At 40.0% G+C, this 16,883-nt stretch overlaps 1 protein-coding gene across 1 annotated transcript; it reads right to left on the bottom strand.

Moving 5' to 3' along the window:
* Positions 1–1,815: 1,815 nt before the first annotated feature.
* On the bottom strand, positions 1,816–15,824 carry LOC130905500 (protein phosphatase PTC7 homolog). The gene is made up of 6 exons (XM_057818989.1): positions 15,341–15,824; positions 12,338–12,517; positions 11,860–12,058; positions 6,586–6,709; positions 6,388–6,517; positions 1,816–2,630 (listed from the first exon to the last, which is right to left on the bottom strand). The coding sequence occupies exons 1-6, from the start codon at positions 15,540–15,542 to the stop codon at positions 2,572–2,574; spliced, it is 894 nt and encodes a 297-aa protein (XP_057674972.1). The 5' UTR covers positions 15,543–15,824; the 3' UTR covers positions 1,816–2,571.
* Positions 15,825–16,883: the final 1,059 nt, after the last annotated feature.

Raw genomic sequence — 16,883 nt, forward strand, 5'->3', positions numbered from 1 at the left:
CTGCATAATGGTGTTTACAACAAGGCGCACTGATGAAAACACAAAGAAAATGTTTCTTTGGTGTGCCCATTTAGAAACTCTTAAGACATTTAGCGTCCCGTGTGGTTAGCCGACGGGCAGCTTGCCGTGAGGGAACAGTAGGACACACGTCTGGGGATTCATTTACGTAAGGGGATTGAATGCAGCTTGCACACACAAGCGCTCTTTACAATCACAGTGAACATGTTCATGTAATTCAGCTCATATACAAACATTAAACGAGAAGCAGCGGATTCAATAATAAATGCAAACAGGACACACACGAAAAAAAAACTCATCTAATAAGTTACGTTTGTAATTCATCATTCATACATACTGTATTTCCTCAAATAGTACGGCATCAGTGGAACACATTCACGGTAGTTCAATTAGATGGTGTGATAATAACTATACCAGTGGTTCTTAAACTTGCTAAAGGTAGCGAACACAAGTTTCACATGAGGATTCACCGAACCCTTCGGAATATTTTCAAATTAAAAACCGATATATCTAAGCTAGCAAGCTAATAATTTAACAAATTACCGTTCAAAATTCTTATTTTGACAGCATGTTTATAAACAGGTCAAAATTTGAGACCACACTGCTCATTGGTCTGTTGTATTCCCTCATACTATACCAAATGAGTCAACCTTCCACTGAGCAAACCAGTTCCTCCTCCCATTAGATCAAGGACTAGCAGTTAAAAGAAATGAATGATGCCTGTAAACTGGGAGCAAAACCTGGTCTAAAAAGCCACTTTGTCAAGATTTAATCAGCGTATGAAGATAAGGCTCTGCATTTCTTTCCCTTCCCTGAACCCCTTAGACTTACTCACTGAACCCAGGTTAAGAACCACTGAACTTTACCAAAAAAAACCCCAAAAACTTTTGGGATGTTTTTTGTTCGACTAATCAATTTCTGTGTTGAAAACAAAATCATGGCAATACAAAATTTCCCATTTTTCTGGACAGCAATGTAATGCAATACATTATTTTTCAAACTGGTAATATTGTTGTAAATGATCCAACTCTATGGGAGAACAATGGGCTTAGTAGTTGCTTCCTGGGTTTGAATATCAGCCCGGATGGAAGACAATAAACTTGTTGCTATTCATGCACGACACAAAAAGGCTTGGTCTTTAAAAAAAACTTTCCACTACAAAGTACCGTATTTTTCGGACAATAAGTCGCATCGGCCAAAAAATGCGCAATGAAGACGGAAAAACCCAAGTCGCATTTTTTAGACAAATTTGAGAAAAATCCACCTGGCCACCTAGCTTTTAGCCCACGATTAGTTTTTTTTTTTTTTTTTGGTTTTATTTCAGTAAGCGGAACCTCCGCATTTCGCCCGTCCTTTACAAGTTTCTCACCAACTCCAAACTTTCTTTTTGCTGCTCGATTACTGCTTTCAGCTGCATATTTCACTACTTGCAGCTTGTAATCTGCAAAATATGATTTTCTTTTCAGTGCCATTTTATTCAGCCCTTCTCAGTTGTTTTTACAAGTTACCGCCAAAATTGAAACATAGGGCTTTAGCACGTTCTTGTGGTTAAGTGTGAAAATAACGCGAAATCATATAATAATGTGTTGATAATTTCACACTTAAGTCGCTCCCCTGGTCAAACTATTAAAAAATAAATAAATAAATTCTTATAGTCCCAAAAATACGGTACATTTCTGTATAAATTTACAGTAGAAATACATTTTGTAATGTTTTTGTTCGCCGATATAGAGTGAAATTATATGATCGAAACTATGAAGTAATAAATGCTGGGAAACACTGCTGTATAATACCGTCTGGATACAAATCTTGACAATTATTTTAATATGAAAACCTGGCAATTCTGGCAGTTCATCAATTAAATCACTATAAGAGCAAATACAGCATTTTATCCAGGCATACACTTTCAAACATTACCGTTTAAAAAATATACATCTCTTATCTTCACACCTGACCTATGGTTGCAACGGTAAGCATTACCAGATGCTATAGAGTTTCTTTGTGAACATCAAATGACGCGCAACATCACTCAAACATACACACGTGCTCCCTTTACTTCCGCAGCAAATGTTCGTTCAAACAATGTCTGTGAACGCAACTCTCCCAACAGTAATTCAACGAAACCAAAATTATTTACAACCTGGCATAGGCACATCCTGCCCCCAGTCTCAAACCAAGAGAACTTTGCATGTTGTCTGTTGTATGTTCCTCCTTCATTCCCCAAACCAACTTCTCGAATTTGGTGTCAATAACACCAATGGAAAGACATTCTTGAGCTTGTGTGTTCATTGTCACCAACGAACCATTCCCAAAAAATGGCTTACTCCTCTTACCACGTTATGAAATGAGGTGTAATTTGGAGGGCTTATATGCAGTGTTAGGCTTCTTCTGCATCATGATCAATGTAAAACAGGAGGAAACTAAAACCAAAAGGGCAAGGGTGAACAAGTAGGTGTTGTGTCCTAGGGCCACGAGGAAGTCAAGTGGACGGGTCCGGATGGGGGTTAAGTGAGCCCTGCAGACCACGCAAACACATCAGAGCCCACACGCGCCTTAGTCCGTATATTCGGCCACAATGGACAGCAGCACCGTGATGTCGTCCGGTTTCCCACCTGCAGAACAGACAAGAGGGGTTCGAGGTGAGCAGGTAAGTCAATTTTCTTTTGATAAAGGTTTGGGGAAGCCTAGGCGCCTGCTACTATAAAGTACTTTAGAAGTTTTCAAGTTCGGGGGCCCGGTTTGGCCAGCTATTGTCGCGTTCTGCTGATTGTCAGAATTTGTTTTTGTTGTCGAGCCGGCTGTGGGGGCGTGCCGACCTCGCACCTACAGCTAATCCCTGCTCGTCAGCTATAGTATATAAACGCAGGCTATCCGGGAGAAGAACGCCGAGATATTTCCCTTGCTGGTCGCCATTAACACGTACTGCTTTCGAGTCGCTTTGTATTTGCCTTCTAGTTCATTGGACGTCTTAGTTTTGTGATCCTCTACCTTGTGTAGGTATTGAGTGTATTTTTGTTTGTCTTTTTGGCTCTCTGCCCTCCGCTCGGTTTTCGCGTTTTTTGATCCCCGTCGACCTATTTGTCACGGACCCCTTTTGTTATTCCCTTCTTATCACGTTCTCGTGTTTTGTTTTATTTGTGATTATTAAATCCCCGAACGCTTCCCCTCTGTTGTCTGTTTTTGGGTTCAATCTTGTTCACCGCATTCGCGGATCATAACAGCTACAGACCCTACCCACCGACGTCACAAAATCACGTGATCGCTGTATTGTTCCGCCCCCTTGTCCGTCATTTTGTATCTGTAATATCAATGGTCTCAATTGATCGAGCAATTTATAATGCATTTCATGGAAGACCCGGTGCTTTCGGATGCCGTAAACTCACTTGATGCGTTGCATAAAAGGCGTTATGTGGAAAAGCTTCAGTTTATCCATTCGCCAGATCCATATTTGATGCCTAAATCGATGTTTTTCGACCTGCTGACTTCGCCATATTTGCCTGACATCTGCTAGCTACCCTGATATTTACAACTATCTTGTCCACACAAAATCAGCCTATTCTCACGAAAGTTTGAAAAACTTTAAGAGCTTGGAGGCTTATAAATACTTCGTTGCTGGTTGGGTGAAACAGGTCCTCGTCCACGAAAATTCGGCAGGAATCTATCTTGTGCTTGGAAAGGTGAGTTACGAAATTTTCAATTCAAAATCTTTTGTTCTTGCTAACATCCACTGTCAAGTCTAATGTATTTCATTTCATTTGTCAATGGAGCTAGGGCTTTTAATGTTTATATGGTTTAGCGATAGCACTCTCACTACATACATTCGTGTATGTTGTCGGCGATTAGGCTAGCAATGATCTTAATTGTGGTTGTCAGCCCAAAGCCCTCTAAATATATATTAAATGCATCTTACCAGATATAAAATGACTACTACATAATCTGTGGTAATCGTTTAGAGCCCAGTTTTCTCGTCGAATTGCAGCAGCCCATCTCGCTCTCTCCACTCCGGGTCTCTCGGAATCCGGTAGAACTTCAAGTCTCTCCGTCTACCTTCTCTGTTATTGCAACCGACCGCCACACACGCCTTCACCGTTTTGATTATTAATGTTAACGAGCAGAAAAACACACCGTAAATAGGAGGAATGTACGTAGCCGTAACAGGTAAACACGATGTGTTGACGGACAATTGGGCGGCACCAGTCAGGAGGGCGGAGTTGTGACGTCACGTGGGTAGGGTCTATTGCTGGAAATAGTTTCTTTTTAGCCTATTTTAATTAATGACTGTGTAAAAGGAGTAGTGTTGTTTTTCGCAGCCATTTTAATTTTCATGTTAGTCTTATGGAGGAAATGCTTATTTCCGTAATTTTCGGACTGTAAGTCGCTACTTTTCCCCCTCGTTTTGAATCCTGCGGCTTATAGTCGATTGAGTCTAATTTGTTGACTTATTTGGGTTAATAGGTAACACTTTATTTGACAGCGGCGTCATAACACTGTCATAAGACAGTCACAATTATGACATGATACAGTCATAGGCCTTAATGAATGCTTATGACAGATGTGTCATCCGGCAAAGTTTGCCACTACCTCCATTGATGTCCAGCTTTTACATCCATTCAAAAGTGAAATAATTTGACGGACAACACTGAATGAAATCTGTCATAAGCACTCGTTAATGCCATAATTACGTTGGTCCTATGACAGTGTTATGACTAGAGCTGTCCCGACTAGTCGACGTCATTGATGACGTAAATGCGTCGACGGGCAAAACATACCATCGACGGGTATTGACGGGTTAAAAAAAAAAATTACATGGGGATAAAGTTTAGAATGGCTGTAAGAAGTTTTAATTCAACCAACCTAATCAAACATTTAGCGAACTACCACCACAAAAAATATAATCAGTTTTTTAAGAAAACCGAAGACAAAAAGAAAGGTCCTACGCAACTAACACTGGCAGAAACTTTTGCGATGCGTGACAAACTGGCACTCGACAGTCCCAAACCCCAGGGAATAACAAGAGTCGAAGAATTCATTCTGGACGACGAGCCATTATCTCTCGTGAGTAAAGACGCACCATCCAACACTTAGAACCGCGGTACACCATGCCCAGCCGTCATTACATCCTTGAGCGATTCGGCCGTGGAAGATTCGAGAACGATTCACAAACATCCAAATTCCGATTTATGAAATATGTCGAGTAAAGCGGAACCAATACACGGCGCGGTCTTCGGGACGCAGTGAGAAACGGACCGCATTGCGTCCCGAGAGTAAACATCATGCTTGTCGTATACCCGGGTAATGCCAATGCTCAACTCACGGCTTTAGCTCAACTCATGCCGCTGGATAAAAAACACAATACCTGACTGCTGCTGACAGCCGCTACAAACTACATCAACATCGTTTAACTGTAGATAATAGATATCATATGTATATAGAACTAGATGCAAAACGACAGACTCGACTGCGTCAGCAACATTGAAGTACGGAAAACTAGATGAGTTAGTAAACGGCCGCCAACTGAAAGCAGGAGACTTCCCTAGTTGGCTGTTGTGAACCTTCCAAGCGAACCTAATTAACTTTTTATCTAAAATACTCCTAAATCGGCAAAATCTTGACTTGAATCTATCTTCAAAACAGTTTTAAAACTTTCACATGTCGAAAGTAGACAGAAGGAAAATTATGGAATAACGGGAGTAATTTTAACAACTTTAACAGTTGATTCGCAAAATTAAATGAATTGAATGTAGTTTAAAGCTGCTGATACAGAATGGGGACTTGAGTATTTTATTTACTGTTTTAAAATGTTAACTTGATACTGAAATAGTCATTTATTTAAACCTGAGAGGCTTTTTATACAATTATTGTAACTAATGCTCGAAACATTAAAAGCATCTAATAGCTTGGGGGGGGGGTTGTGGGATTTTCCACTGAAGTTGTTTGTGTTTTGCTTTTTTAAGACAGTTTACAATATTATTTCCACGTTTTACTGACTGACTATGCCATTTCTGTTTGTTATTTATGTTTTGTGTTTGTCACTGAATAAACGGGTCAGTTTCTTGTTACCAACCGTTGTGTGTTATTCAAACTCACCTAATTCAGCTGGCTAGTTGTTATCAGGAGTACTAAAACTCTTTTCAACATGAGTCTGACAACTAAGTAAGGAGGCTAAATAACTTTAACACATGCTCAGATAGGCCGGCATCGGTATCGGCCAGTATCGGTATCGGATCGGAAGTGCAAAACAATATCGGTATTGGATCAGAAGTGCAACCTGGATCGGGACATCCCTACTTTAATTATCGTCATTGTTGACAAAAGCAACAGTGTGACTGCATAATGTTAATGTTCCTGGCAACTGAGGGACATTCTTACCTCTTACATTCAGGCCATTGTCACAAGCAAACTGTGCAAATGGGGACATATAGTTGGGATCGTAGGCGAGGTTGTGCGCTTGCTTTGCTATACTCTGTGCGGTCTGCAGGATGCTGTCATAGTTTGTAGTCTGAAAAGGAAGTGAAACAATTACGACGGGATAAAAAATAAGTAAGCTAATGAAAAAGGAATTCACACCTTGAGTTTTTTGAGCTCTTGAAGGATCATGTAGTCTGGCATGTTATCAAAGAGGCCATCCGTAGCGGTGAGGATGATGTCACCCAGCTGTACATCAAAGGAGGAACTGTCGGCAGCTTCAGGACTGGAAGTGGAATAAAAAAAGGAGTGTTGAGAGTCAAGTGAAACTGGAACTCTTCTACTTCATCATTAAGAAGGCGGCAGTGTGGAGACAGTGTCTGTTAACTCGCCACTGTTGACATGGTAGCAGTCTGGCCTTGCCAGAGAATCTTGTTGTCGTCACTGCTGCAGATTTATTTCCAGAAGCCTTAAAGAGCTTCTTCGTGAGGAGTTATTTTTAAATGGATGTTGGACATGGGCAAGCACCGGTGACGTTAATGGTCCAGCGGTAATTGTGAAAATAACTTAAGTAACATAGGTTCCAAACTCATCAGTAATGCATTTGAAACTTTGTTATACGGTGGGGCAAATAAGTATTTAGTCAACCACCAATTGTGCAAGTTCTCCTACTTGAAAAGATTAGAGAGGCCTGTAATTGTCAAAATGGGTAAACTCCAACCATGAGAGACAATGTGGAAAAAAAAAAAAAAAAAAATCACATTGTTTGATTTTTAAAGAATTTATTTGCAAATCATGGTGGAAAATAAGTATTTGGTCAATACCAAAAGTTCATCTCAATACTTTGGTATGAACCCTTTTTTGGCAATAACGGAGGCCAAACATTTTCTGTAACTCTTCGCTTGGTGTAAAGATATCAATTGTGGGAGCAATTATTAGAAAATGGAAGACATACAAGACTACTGATAATCTCCCTCGAGCTGGGGCTCCATGCAAGATCTCACCCCGTGGCGTCAAAATGATAACAAGAACGGTGAGCAAAAATCCCAGAACCACACGGGGGGACCTAGTGAATGACCTACAGAGTGCTGGGACCACAGTAACAAAGGCTACTATCAGTAACCCAATGCCCCGTCACGAACTCAAAACCTGCACTGCCAGACGTGTACCCCTGCTGAAGAAAGTACATGTCCAGGCCCGTCTGCGGTTCGCTAGAGACCATTTGGATAATCCAGAAAAGGACTGGGAGACTGTCTTATGGTCAGATGAAACCAAAATAGAACTTTTTGGTAGAAACACAAGTTCTCGTGTTTGGAGGAGAAAGGATACTGAATTGCATCTGAAGAACACCATACCCACTGTGAAGCATGGGGGTGGAAACATCATGCTTTGGGGCTGTTTTTCTGCAAAGGGACCAGGACGACTGATCTGTGTAAAGGAAAGAATGAATGGGGCCATGTGTCGAGAGAGTCTGAGTGAAAATCTCCTTCCATCAGCAAGGGCATTGAAGATGAGACGTGGCTGGGTCTTTCAGCATGACAATGATCCCAAACACACAGCCAGGGCAACAAAGGAGTGGCTTCGTAAGAAGCATTTCAAGGTCCTGGAGTGGCCTAGCCAGTCTCTGGATCTCAACTCCATAGAAATCATTCTCCTAGTCCTCTTCTGGATCATCCAAATGCTCTCTAGCGAACCGCAGACGGGCCTGGACGTGTACTTTCTTCAGCAGGGGTACACGTCTGGCCGTGCAGGATTTGAGTCCCTGGCGGCGCAATGTGTTACTGATAGTAGCCTTTGTTACTGTGTTCCCAGCTCTCTGAAGGTCGTTCACTAGGTCCCCCTGTGTGGTTCTGGGATTTTTGCTCCCCGTTCTTGTTATCATTTTGACGCCACGGGGTGAGGAGGGTGTTGAAAGTCCGTGTTGCCCAACGACAGCCCCAAAACATCACTGCTCTAGAGGAGATCTGCATGGGGGAATGGGCCAAAATACCAGCAACAGTGTGTGAAAAGCTTATGAAGAGTTACAGAAAACGTTTGGCCTCAGTTATTGCCAACAAAGGGTACACAACAAAGTTTCGAGATGAAATTTTGGTACTGACCAAATACTTATTGTCCACCATGATTTGCAAATAAATTCTTTAAAAATCAAACAATGGGTGATTCTCTGTTTTTTTCTTTCCACATTCTGTCTCTTATGGTTGAGGTTTACTTACCCATGTTGACAATTACAGGCCTCTCTAATATTTTCAAGTGGGAGAACTTGCACAATTATTGGTTGACTAAATACTTATTTGCCCCACTGTACATACATGCGAATTGTCAGAAATTTCACAGAAAACTAGCTATCTAAGTAATTAGCGAGCTAAAAACAAGTAGTTTGTTCCTTCATTCGCCTAGTCCCAGTCAAAATGAATTGGACGTCAAGTGCCTTCAATGGCAGTTGATTGATTATTGCTGAGAGCATATCGATAAGATCCCAATTTTGAAACATTGTATTGTCACATTCCGACTAACAAATGTGTTTATGAAGAAAATGTGAAATGAAAATATCGAGCTCTAAATTCCCACGAGTGCTAAAATGAAAGTGCTCGTACCATTAGGAAGCCGTGGAAAGTGTTGTGGTTCCGTTGGGGCCATCATCATTGGAAAGGAAACTGGATTTCTGGGGCGGGACCGGATCATTTTATTCCATTAACTTTAATGGGAGGAATTACTTCCTTTGGTCCGCTAACAGAGAATTAAAATCATGAAGCAAGGTTCCACCGACCACTCAAACTGCAGTATTCGTCAACCGGTTTTATGTCATGCCTCCACTAATGGCATTTTGTTTTTTCAACCTTGTTCAGTTTTCCACTGATGAGGGCATACCAGAGCGCTAAATCTATTTGATACTAGCAGTATGTAGCAGTGCTTGTGCTGGATTGTTTGTGCTAAGGTTTGCTAAATCGACACATAAGAAACCTTGAAATCAGGGCTTCCCCATGATTATTTTTTTAAGGTATGTATTTGTGGAGCATTATGGCCTGGTATTGCTTGGGTGAAAAAGCGAAACTTGGCCTTTTCTATGCTATTTTGAGTTTCCAATGAATGTTCTGCATTTAATGGAGGCTTACGGAGATCAAACCCATCTAAGAACACTCCCAGACACATAAAGTACAACTGAGTTAAATTAGCTAGCTATCACGCCTTTTGGTTTGTTTAATTCTCCGAAGCCAGGGAAGGGAAATGACATATGTCCGATTTAGGTGTCATAAAATATCGTTCGGGAGGTAAGTTGCGACAGTAAAGGTGAAGTCGACAGTTTTGACCATTATGGAGTAATTCTGCCATGTCGTCCTGAATAAATGCATTTTTATCATTTCATATTCCATTTAGCACAAGACTGTTATTTGTCATGACCATGCCATTTATTTTGCTATTGGGGAAAAATACTTGGATAAAAGAATATCCTGTAAAAATATTGAAGTAAAGAGACAGAAACAATGACATTTTGCAGCTCTCTTCGTCGCGTTTTCCGCGTTGTGAATAGTTCCCCCTCGACGGGCTGACTGGTCCTTCTCAAGCCATTTATATAGCTATTGGGGGAAAATACTTGGATAAAAAGAATATCCTGTGATAATGTTGGAGTAGAGAGACTGAAACAGTGACATTTTGCAGCTCTTTTCGTCGCGTTTTCCTCAATCTGAATAATTCCCCATCAATGGGCTGAATAGTAAAACCCGATAAGCCCAGTCTACCGCTGACGTCATCCACCTGTTGGGGACGCTAAAGCCCTATAATGGTAGGCGTGGCTAACCGGCAGATTAAAAGACTAATTTCTCGTCATCTGCGCTTTGCTAAATTGTTGTATATAGTCGAATCGTCTCAAAATATGATTCTAAATCACATAATAATGCCATTTAAGACTTTTTTTCTCCTGTCGTATGCTGTTTAAGACATCCAGACGAAATTAATCCGTTATTAATGTTCCAGAAAATTGTACATTTTTTAAAAATCCAGCGTCTTGTTGTGGACTACTCAAAGCCACAACGTATCATCTCAGCACATTTTAATTTGTACATGAAACTGTAAAGTTTGAAAACCAACTGCGACATTACAATCGCTCGAGACTAGCTCTACAATGATTAATCAATTAACTCGATTAGAAAATAAGCTTCAAATCAACTTTTGCTGCTTCAAGTATTCGATTAATTAGTGACGTTGTAATGGTTTTTTTTTAAAGTGTTGCATTTAGTTTTATTGATTTGGGTGGATAAACTGCCCTCTAGTAGCAACAGTGAATATACCATAACTCGTCTAACATGAATGAATCCAGCTGCTCCCTGTTAAGACCAACAGAAGCTATGTTTTTGTTTGGGCTAATATGTTTGTTTATGCATTCGTTATTTAGTTCAGAAGTATATTTAGCAGTTTTTTGTGTGCCTATGCGTTTTAGAACATTGTAATAAATGTTAGCGTTTTATAGCATTTAAGCTAGCGAACATTTGTAATGCAAGTGAGCCAATTTTCTCTTGTTGTACGTAGATCCTCATTTATTTAATTATATCGCGTCAGGCTAAGCGGAAGTATTTTATTTTTAAATGCATTGATTGCTCGTCTGCCATTTTTCTCCATTTTTTTTTTTTCAAAGTCACGTAAACAGTATTTTATTGTACCTCACAGTATATTATTTACTTCATTTTATTAATGTGACTGTTCTGCCCTTTGGCAAAATGTGTATTTGATTATAATGTTAACTTTTGTTCTGTGATGCATGCTTATATTTTAGCGCAGGAAGCTTAGAGTATTTCCACGCGCAGCTGAGTGATGGAGAGGGGAAAGATTACAGCTTAGCTCGCTGTCTAGCTCGGGCTTGGTTCCAACATCTTAGCGAGGACAGTACAATGATATATTATACATGCTTTTGGGTAGTTATTTGGAGATTTTGGGGGTATTTATGGGTACTTAAAGGGTTCATTTCGACTTGCGTGGAAATTCGTGTTACATGAAAAAAATACAGCATGATAAATTGAGCGATCTTGGTTGTAATTTTGACTTTTTTTGCTGTCGCTGGACGTTCTCTTTTTTTTGTAAAGTTGGTTCAGTAGTGTAAATATAAATATATATTTTTTTGCAATATTATAATAACTCTGGATTATTTTGTTGCTTGTTGTCCTTTTCCTCATAATGTCATGTCAAAAGGCCCGCGCCTAAGTGGTGTCATTTATTGTGTATTAACATTATTTTCTTCACTATCAAAAGTCTCAATAAATTTTCATTTTATATACTTGAATACTTTTGAGCAACCGTAATCACACAAAGGTCATTTGTACTCGGTGTTGTCTGTCCCTTTAATAATTCATCAGATTTCCCGTTACGTCAGACAGCACATGCTCAGCACAGCAAAGGCCAAGGCGCGCCTCTTTTCATAGTGCGTCACGAGCCATCGCCTCCCACCTGTCACTGAGCACTACTCCTTCAGCTCCCGGGGGAGCAATGGACAGCTGGAAGGGCGTGTTGAAGTAGTGCTGCTGCTCGTCCGAACGGTGCACCACCTCGCCGCCGCGCACCACCAGGAAACCAGAGTCGCCGAGGTTACACGTATGGAGCTGGTGACTCCGTCGGTCCAGCACCACAATGCAGGCGGTGCTGCTCCCTGAAACGAAAAAGTAAAAAACTCCTAAGACCTCGAGGTGTTCAGTTGTTATTTATAATGCGTGTTAACTGCAACCTTGGTGGGTGAAACTCAGCCTTCAGCTCAAGTACTCAACACATTGTCCTTGAAATGAATGCAAAAGCCGAACTGTTTATTTAACAAAAATGATGTTAAAACTTATTTTAGTTTGTCATTTGGTCTACATTTCATACAATAAACAACTTTGAATCAAGCCATTATCCTGTGCGATGAGGGGATTATAACTTTGTTGTGTCTTACCAAGAAGGGGAACTTTGTTCTGCAGAAGCTCATAGTAACCAGATGTTAGGATGCCCACCGGATTGCTAGGAGTGAAGCGGCCCTCCTTCACAAGTCGCTCGCAGGTTCTCATCAATGTTGCAGAGAACTGAGATGGGTCGACGCCGTAGTCCCGCCAGCCTCCCACGCCATCAGCTACACCTGTGACGGCAAACGCAAATCTTTCCCTTCAATTCAATTCAATTTAATTTACAGCCATACTTCCAAGAGAGCTATTTTAAACACAGAGTTGACCGACATAGAATAGAAATCCTAAAAATTCGACGTACATAAAACTAATGGAACATTATTGTTGGGAAGATGGTTATGTACTAGCCCTGCAATGATTACTCGATTAACTCCAGTAATTCGATTAGAAAAAAAGATTTGAATTGAATTTTGTTTTGAGAATTCGTTTAATTAAAGTGGCGTTACAATGGTTTGTTTTGAAAGTGTTTGCATTTATTTTTATTGATTCGGTGTATACACTACCTTCTAGTGGCAACAGTGAATATGACATCACTCATTTAACATGGCGGAATCCAGCTACTCCCTGTTAAAACAAACAAGGTAATTTTTTGTTTGAGCTAATATGTTTTTAATGCATTTAATTTAAGTGACGTTGTAATGGTTTGTTTTTAAAGAGTTTGCATTTATTTTTATCGATTGGGTGGATACACTACCCTCTAGTGGAAACAATGAATATGACATCACTCATTTGACATGGCTGAAACCAGCTGCTCCCTGTTAAGACAAACTTAAGCTCAGTTTTTGTTTGAGCTAATATGTTTTTAATGCAATTGTTTAATCAAAGTGGCGTTGTAATGGTTTGTTTTGAAAGTGTTTGCATTTATTTTTATCGATTGGGTGGATACACTACCCTCTAGTGGAAAGAGTGAATATGACATAACTCATTTAACATGGCCGAATCCAGCTGCTCCCTGTTAAGACCGACATAAGGTAAATTTTTGTTTGAGCTAACATGTTTTTTAAATGCATTCCTAATTTTATTCATAGGTTATTTTGTCGTTTTTAGTGGGAATATGTGTTTGAACGATTTGTTAAAAAAACAAACAAAAAAAAAAAACGTTGCTTGGACTTTTGCTATGTTAGCGAATTGTTCTTTTTTGCTCATTAATTTTTTATACCATTTGAGGCTAATATCCGTTATTTTAAATGTTTATGTTGCTAATCCGATTACTCGATTATTCAAACCAACTAAACGACTACTAAAATAATCATTAGCTGCAGCCCTATTATGTACTTTGGTCAGCAGTTATTTTTTGTAGTGTTTATGCATAATGTAAATGGTCGGACTCAATTCACAACACAAAAACCCAGGCACTACATCATAATCTGGTGACATCAGTACCGTAATTTTCGGACTATGAGTCGCACCTGAGTATAAGTCGCACCAGCCCAAAAATGTGCAATTACTTGATAAAATCCAACACATAGAACACATGTCATCTTGAAAGGCAATTTAAAATAAAAATACAATAGAGAACAACATGCTGAATAAGTGTACAGTATGATAACGTTACGAACGTGGCCGGTATGTTAACGTAACGCAGCTACTATGAGTTATTCATATAACTATAGCATAAAGATCATGCTAACAAGTTTACCAAACCACCAGTGTAAATCCAAAACAGCAAAATAATATGTGAAATGATATAATAATGTGTTAATAATTTCACACATAAGTCGCTCCAGAGTATAAGTCGCACCTCCAGCCAAACTATGAAAAAAAACGACTTATAGTCCGAAAATGATTCGTCTTTCATCTTCAAAATCGTTAAATATACATTTTAAAATGTTTGAAATAACACTGCATTGGTCAAAATTATAACACGTAAAATGTACACAAGATGTGAATATTTTGTTTGCGAAATAGTTTGCTTGTCTGCAATCTTCTGACCACTTAGGTTAGCTTGATTGTGGAGTATCTCCCCTTGTAGTTTCACATAGCCTTCACCTGAATTACAAGGTCGACAAGGGTCGATCACAATATTAATGACAACATATCACATCTAAGCACTTGAAATCTCCTGAAAATGTCGTGCAAAAACCTTTGCTCAGTGTTGAGATATCGATCTTAGAAAATCAGATCATAAAATGTTCTTCCTTTGTCTCTGTAGTCATAATCAATGGAGCATTGTCTGATATGCTATAATTTCAATATCTGATCAGTTATTGCAAGAATGGTACCATTTTTATTGGAAAATGTAAATCTGTGTGATGGAATCACTTAAATTACACTTAGACTCTTTTGAAATATATTTACAAGTCTTAACACAAGCTATTCACGTGGTTTTGTCATGTTTTCCACTTCATATGCATACATTTTAAAGGCTAAATCGTCCGCACTAGTACATTCAAAGAATAATACCTTTAAGACAAAGTCTTGCTCTCGGAAGGTCACATGAAAACATTTTTAAACGAAGTTTCACTCATTTAAACATGTCTGAGGACAATAGCGAATTTCATCCAAGCTAAGCGGTGCTAAACCTGTTAGCAAAATGGCCGCCTCCATGCTCGACCATTCTGACCTTGTTGTTTTCAGTGAGATAGATTAGAATTTGCGTCAACTTAGTCTCTGGATGTCTATAAATCACTTTATTTACACCCGCCGACTCGTTTCCGTTTATTATCTTGCGCCGCTTTGACGTTTCAATGTATCTAGGTGAAAGGTCGTTTGGTTAACGGCGCAAAAACTGCTCTTCGAGATCATATTAGAACGATTTAATAACTCGGTTCACTGTAGATTTTACAAGATTAATGTACTTTATTAAAGCAAACACGTGTTTCAAAATAAGAGTCAAAACGTAAGGTTAAGGCGGTGTTAGCGCAGGGGGTGGAGGCTGTTATGTTTTCATCGTGAGGTCAGTCCACGTGCAGTGGTTGACGGACCACTGAAGGTCAATTAGGTATCATCAAAGCAGATAGTCGGGTTGAAAGTGTCCACGATCGGGGTGAACTTACCCAAAACGTCGGCGCTTTTGTTCCTGGCGATGAAGCAGGCATCGTCCCCGTAGCACATCCCTTTCTTGAGAATCCCCTTCCGAAAGTCCTTGCCGAAGCCATAGCTAGCGGTGACGAGGCTGTAGTCGCGCCCGTCCGTCTGCGAAAGTCCACCGAGGACTGCCCTGGCTACCAATCTGCCATAAGACAGTACGGATAACATCCCCAACCCAGCGAGAAGCCGAAGCTAAGACTTCTCACGCGGTCCTCTTTCTCGACTCGTCCCGCTCGGTCTCTTCTTCGGATTAGGGCGTTTTTTAGCCACCCATTCGCGCCACACCGCTCCGTTTCTGCGAGTGACTATCTATCCTTCAACTTTTGTTGAAAGCTAGCAATGACTAACGCGGCGCTGGGTCTTTGTTGCTGGTTTCGTGAGAGCAGTTCCTCCACTAGGCACTCTCCTTTCCGACATCTTTCCACGGTGCACCACAACACGCGAGGACATACGGGTATCTGGAAGTTTACTGTCATGACGTCAACGCTGCACAGCCCCGTCCTCGAAAGTGCGCATGCGCGGTAGGTGCGCTTGTTTTAGAACCCGTGGCGCCACTCAAGAAGTAATTTGATTTATGCCAGGCGACCTGCCAAAATGTTCTTGTTACTTTCATAAATTATTTTTTATAGGTCTCAGAAAAAGGCAGAAATAACAAAATATTGTTGTGACAGCGCGCTCCAGTGGGGCGTTTTAAACTGAAGTAACGCAGTCCTCATCATAGATATGATAAACATAAGAATAGATGTCACGAGGCATATAAAGTAACTTTCGGCCATTTTGCATGGGACAACCTCACCGCTGGGCTCTTCATCAAGGGACCGAAGTGGAACGATTTTCCATTGATTGAAGTACATTGATCCCTTGTTTTTCGCGGTTAATGGGGACCAGAACCCGCCGCAATCTTTGAAAAGCCGCGAAGTAGCGCCCCCACTCCCAAATATAAATATTTTAGGGCTGTCAAAATTATCGCGTTAACGGGCGGTAATTAATTTTTTAAATTAATCACGTTAAAATATTTGACACAGTTAACGCACTTGCCCCGCTCAGATTAAAATGACAGCAGTGTAATGTCCGCTTGTTACTTGTTACCTGTTTTTTGTTGTTTGGCGCCCTCTGCTGGTGCTTGGGTCCAAATAATTTTATGGGTTTGGGGAGCGAGCATGGTGTAATGACATCAACAATGGCGAGCTACTAATTTATTTTTTGATTGAAAATTTTACAAATTTTAATAAAACGAAAACATTAAGAGGGGTTTTAAGATAAAATTTCTATAACTTCTACTAACATTTATCTTTTAAGAACTACAAGTTTTTTTTATCCATGGATCGCTTTAAGAGAATGTTAATAATGTTAATGGCATCTTGTTGATTTATTGTTATAATAAACAAATACAGTACGTATGTACCATATGTTGAATGTATATATCCGTCTTGTGTCTTTTCATTCCAACAATAATTTACAGAAAAATATGGCATATTTTATAGATGGTTTGAATTGCGATTAATTACG

The sequence above is a fragment of the Corythoichthys intestinalis genome, chromosome 17 (assembly GCF_030265065.1).
Source record: "Corythoichthys intestinalis isolate RoL2023-P3 chromosome 17, ASM3026506v1, whole genome shotgun sequence".
NCBI classification, from domain to species: Eukaryota; Metazoa; Chordata; class Actinopteri; order Syngnathiformes; family Syngnathidae; genus Corythoichthys; species Corythoichthys intestinalis.

Coding starts and splice junctions, on each gene's coding strand:
- LOC130905500 (XM_057818989.1), bottom strand. CDS start 15,542: ATGTTATCCGTACTGTCTTATGGCAGATTGGTAGCCAGGGCAGTCCTC. Junction 6,710..11,859: donor GGAGTAGTGCTCAGTGACAG/GTGGGAGGCGAT, acceptor TTCCACTTCCAG/TCCTGAAGCTGCCGACAGTT. Junction 2,631..6,387: donor CAATGGCCTGAATGTAAGAG/GTAAGAATGTCC, acceptor TCTGTTCTGCAG/GTGGGAAACCGGACGACATC.